Consider the following 5,329-nt stretch of genomic DNA (forward strand, 5'->3'; position numbering starts at 1 on the left):
GATAAATCGCAGACAAATATGTAAACAATGGTTGGAATTGTTTCAATCGTCCCTGTGTGTTTTGTATCCATTATAAAAGGCCGACGGGCACAGGTTAGAGGCACACTCAGCTCAGCTGCTCATTCGGAACAGGTGGAATAGAAACACTGCAAGCTACACAGAGACTTGTTTGTCTTGAATAATTAACACTTTATTACCTCGGAGTTTTACTGAAGTCTACAGCATGATTCCTCAAGTTGTCTTAGGAGCCTTGCTGGCAAGTTTTGCCTCAGCAGCAGTCAAACTTGACATTAAGTGTTCTGACCATGGAGCCTTCAACTGCCACTCCTCGGATCCGGCGGCATTCACTAGATGCCTTGACGGTCAGCTCTACGAGTTCTACTGCCCAGATGGCCTCCACTTCAACACCCAGACCCAGACCTGTGACTGGCCGGAATCCGCAGACTGTAGTTACAAACTCGGAGGAGGTTCAAAAAAAGTAGAGAAAGTGGTTGAACCTGCTTCTAAGCAGGGTGGATCCGCGTCCAGCAGTTCAAGTGGCTCTAGTGGCTCTAGTGGCTCCAGTGGCTCCAGTGGTTCCAGCGGCTCCAGTGGTCACGGTGCCACCCCGCATCCCTGGTGGAGACCAAAGAACGTTGATCCTGCGTCATGGGAAAGAACCGACAACCTCTTTGAGCTTCCATTTGACAAGGACAGCAGCGACGGTGGAGAACATTCATCGAACTCTGGCAGTTCTGGAAGCTCTGCAAGCACTGGCAATTCAGGAAACTCTGGTAGCTCTGGTAGCTCTGGTAATTCCGGCAATTCTGGCAGCTCGGGAAGTTCAGGTAGTTCTGGCAGCTCTAGTAACCCTGGAAACTCCGGAAGTTCAGGAGAACACTCTCACGCCAAGGAACCCACTCACGACCACAAACCTGCACCCGAGCCAGAGAGACCCGTCCACAACCCCATCAGCGCGTCTGCGGACAAGACCCACAGACCAGACCACAGTAGCGTGTCCAAGCCTGAAGGGGGTGAGTTTTCTAACACCCGAGAGCAGTCCGGACTAATTGCTGTGCACGTATTACGAATTTGTACTTTATTTTACAAACAGCTGATTAGATGTAAGGTCTTTTTAGGCATATTACCGAATATTATTCAAAAACATTAATCAGCTCTCTTGAGATGTTTAAATATTGGACATATTCGATCAATCATGAAACATATTAGAATTGGGTTCATTTAGATATCTTTAGGTTACGTCCATTAACGCTCCAGTTCTGAACATGTTCAAGGTGTTTACTTGATTTACAACCTAAAAGAAGGTGAAGACTGCATATAAGCCACTATTACAATTCTCTCTATTTCTTTGAAACTTAAAACAATTACGTTTTCAGAAAGATCAGTGTAGCAGTTGCAGTGTAGAGTTCAATGAGACAATTGTCTCATCATCTGTTTTTCAACATGTGCAAAATAATGACTTCCAATCAAGAATGATTTTACGCTTAGCATACAGAAATACGTGATCTTGTGGCAACGTAATAGATTGTAGTAGTATCCCATTAAAACTCTATTGATCAATAAGGTGTTGGAACGTAATTAGCTTCAGCTGCTTCTTCTGAGACATCAGTGATGCTGGTTCATTGAAACATACAAATTCAGTTTTGCGAAACGTTTCTCCTAGAGCCTGTCGGGAATAGCTTATAAGGCACGTGGATTAACAAGACAATAGTGACATCATCGACATTTTAATGCGGCACCAAATGCAAATGGCTCGCATATTGGTCAACAAACAAATCCGATTGTTGTCTGGGACAAGTGGGGAGGGCTCTAAACGCGTGAGGTGACAAACAACACTTTTTTCTAATGATTGCAAACAAATCTCTCTAAATACCCAGGTCCTGTGTGTAACGAACATTTATTTTACGTCAGCTGAAATATTTTGATTTTGACCTGTTAACCACATGTAATGGGTTTGTTTGGGAAGTTAATATTAGCCATCCTTGTCGATCTATGCACATACGTTTTGGTACCAGCGTTGTGTGGAAGCACGTGGTTCCCTGGATGGCAAACACTGCTGTCTTTGGTGTTGACACAACAACACAAGGCCGTGTCTACAAGATCAATATCTCGCCGCTCTTACCGTTAGCAGATTAAATGTTGTTTTAATTCTTTTCTTTTCACAAACATCCAATCGATGGCGATGTAAACGTTATTAAAACATTTCCCTTTGAATCGTGTGTACATTTTAAGGATACTGTCATGGGATATGTTCTCGTGTTTTTATCCTTAAGTCACTGAAAAAGCCACTGTTGAAGCTAATTCTAATTTCTTGGAATAGTTCATTAGAACAGGCTGGCGGCGATGGGAAACTTTTCACCAAACACCTACAGAGATTTTCAGAGATTCATTGGTATAATTTTCACCACTGTTTTTCCTATCATGTCCCGATGTATATATTCTGGCAGATAATATAAATTTGTTTTATATTGTATTTCTTAAAAATGTAATGGCTGGATGATGAAATTGAAAATTTGTTGCAATGGTAATTCTAACATTTACTTTGTCCCTTAGAATGTGGCCCCCACAACTGCAAGCTCCCCAGCTGTTTCTGCCCAGGCTCAAGCATCCCTCACGGCCTCTCCCCCAAGAACACCCCCCAGATGGTCATGATCACTTTCGACGACGAGGTCTCCGCTGCCTACTACGGCTACTTCCAGCGTCTGTTCCGTCCCGGCAGGTACAACCCCAACGGTTGCCCTGTCCGTGGTTGTCTCTACGTGAGCGGCTCCGGCACTGACTACGACCTCGTATATCCCCTTTACGCCATGGGTGTTGAGGTTGCCAGTCACACCTTATCCCACAGATTCCCCCACACCTGGTGGTCCACCGCCTCGTACAGAGAATACTACGATGAGGTTATCGGCATGAAGAGAGCTCTCACGGAGAAGGCTGGCGTTCCCCAGGAAAGCATCAAAGGCTTCCGAGTTCCCTTCCTTCAGCTTGGCGGTGACAACATGTACAAGACCCTTTACGATGGTAAATTCACCTACGACACCTCCATGTTCACCGGGGCTGTCTGGGAGGGGGGTGAACCTGTCTGGCCCTTCACCCTTGACTTCGTTCCCGGAGAGTACTATTGCCAACACGGACCCTGCCCACAAGATCAGTACCCAGGTCTCTGGGAAATCCCTGTCCAGCGTTGGTATGGAGTTGATGGTCACTCCTGCGCTATGCCCGACGGTTGCACGTCCACTGGTGATGCTGAAGAAGCTCTGGAATTCTTCCGCAGCAACTTCCTCCGTTATTACAACTCTAACCGCGCCCCTCTCGGCATCTTCGTCCACGCTAGATGGTTCCACACCGAACATCACATCGACGCCCTCGACCGCTTCATCGACGAGCTGCTGCAGATGGACGACGTCTACATTGTTACTCCTTCCCAGGTGATTGAATGGATGAAGAACCCAACCCCGGTACATTCAGTTGGCAGCTTCGGACCCTGGTCTTGCGAAGGAGGAGTTGACAAGAGGAAGTAAGCCTCAAAATGCTACACCATATGTGGAGAAACACAAAGAACCTCACTTAAAAGCTACCTGATCTGTTAAACGATGCACTTTCTCCCTGTTTGGTTAATATGTCATCAACCATCCTTATTCAGACCATTGCTCAACGTTTTCAGGTCAAGTTAATCAGACTACCAGGGTATTATTCCTCATATCATTTCAATATTATACTTTTTATCAGATCATTCATATTTTTCTAAAACAAAAAGATCACCCATTGCAATCCATTTTTCATATTTTGTGATAATTATCTCTCGGTTAAAAGTTGGCACATCAGCCCATATTCACCATCTCGTTCTCCTGTGTTCGTGTGTATACCATATCTGATATTTGATCAAAATCTATATTTTCGTCGATATATACAACATGTGTTTCAAATCTAAAGAACAATAATGTACTCTTATGGAAAAGATGAGAGGCGGCAATGCCGCTAACTGTCGCGACGAGAAAGGAATGCATTATTTGAAGACGAGGAGAGATTTGATTGTATATAAACAGTTATGTCAGAAGAGTGTGTCTTGAGAGAGTGTACCTGTTCAGGATCCTGTGCATGTATGTGAGATATGATTGTGTTGTATATTTACCTCATTTGTGTCACATAGTCTTGCCATTGTATGATACCAGCGGTCACGTGAAGGCTGTATATTGCTTATATTCCACTGCAACAATAAAACTTCATCGAAATTATTTCAAACTTTGTAATTATTCCATTTATACTGCCGTGTGTCTCGTAGGATAGAGCTTTCATGGACGTCACCTGGCTAGCTGTTCTCGAACCGTTCGTACCCCTACGAACTTCTTAAGCCCATTCTTAACACACAGGCTACGATCAGTTCTTTACGGTTGCGAACGTTTCGAGAATAAGGACCCAGAACGAAAACGATAATTGGTATATCAAAATATTATGTCACGTGACATACCTTGGACAAGACTTATTTCTAAACCAAAAAATGCAGCTGTTCAGGCGCTATAGGTAAGTCATTTTTCTAGAACACTTGGTGTCACCACTGATTTCTAGCAACCAAATCCTATATTATTTATCAAACTGTCTTACACATAACTGAAACTGGATCTGCGGCTGGTGGATGAGACTGGTTATTCGCTTCTGTTGACGTTTTGACAGACAGACAGACAGACATTTTCATTTTTGAATTGTTGACGTTTTGAGTGTATCTGGGCCCAGGCTGTCGTTCATGTATTTGTGCCACTACGGTGTTTCTGTACAATCTATATGTTATCATTTATAACTAATAATATACACGGCTGTTGTGAAACTGTTACCAGGTGCTAGCTATCCTACCACAAGGACGGTTGTTTCGGACACCTGTCCAGCAAGTTTGTCAATTTGTTATCGTTCCTCATTGCCTGGTCCTGACTCGATTACGTACAGACTGCAGTGTGAAATATTGCTCAGTGAAAGCACCAACAGCAACAACAACAGTTATAAGGAATGGTGCGTGAGTTTGTAATTTACTACATGCTACACTAAGCGACCTTAGCGCTGAGGTGATAAAGCCCCATACCTTAACAAGGACTTACTGTGGTCTTAGCACTAAGGTTGTATAACACCACCTTAATGTTACACTTATCAGTAGGGTAGCCTAATGGTTAATGCGTTCACTCGTCACACTGAAGTCCTGGATTCGATTCCCCAGTTTGGTACAATTTGTAAAACCCATCCCGGATGTCCGCCGACATGATAAATATTGCTGAAGTGGCGTAAAACCAAACTCACTCACTCACTCTGGCGGTTGTGATGGGACATACGGGGCGATGTTTTAACA

At 44.0% G+C, this 5,329-nt stretch overlaps 1 protein-coding gene across 1 annotated transcript; it reads left to right on the forward strand.

Moving 5' to 3' along the window:
* The first annotated feature begins 223 nt into the window (after positions 1-223).
* LOC137296808 (chitin deacetylase 8-like) lies at positions 224-3,518 on the forward strand. The gene is made up of 2 exons (XM_067828677.1): positions 224-1,013; positions 2,554-3,518. The coding sequence occupies exons 1-2, from the start codon at positions 224-226 to the stop codon at positions 3,516-3,518; spliced, it is 1,755 nt and encodes a 584-aa protein (XP_067684778.1).
* Positions 3,519-5,329: the final 1,811 nt, after the last annotated feature.

This window comes from Haliotis asinina, chromosome 9, assembly GCF_037392515.1.
Source record: "Haliotis asinina isolate JCU_RB_2024 chromosome 9, JCU_Hal_asi_v2, whole genome shotgun sequence".
Taxonomy (NCBI): domain Eukaryota; kingdom Metazoa; phylum Mollusca; class Gastropoda; order Lepetellida; family Haliotidae; genus Haliotis; species Haliotis asinina.

Excerpts from the sequence above, each read along its gene's own strand:
- LOC137296808 (XM_067828677.1), top strand. The coding sequence starts at position 224 with ATGATTCCTCAAGTTGTCTTAGGAGCCTTGCTGGCAAGTTTTGCCTCA. Across the intron at positions 1,014-2,553 it reads CGTGTCCAAGCCTGAAGGGG|AATGTGGCCCCCACAACTGC; the intron begins GTGAGTTTTCTA and ends TTTGTCCCTTAG.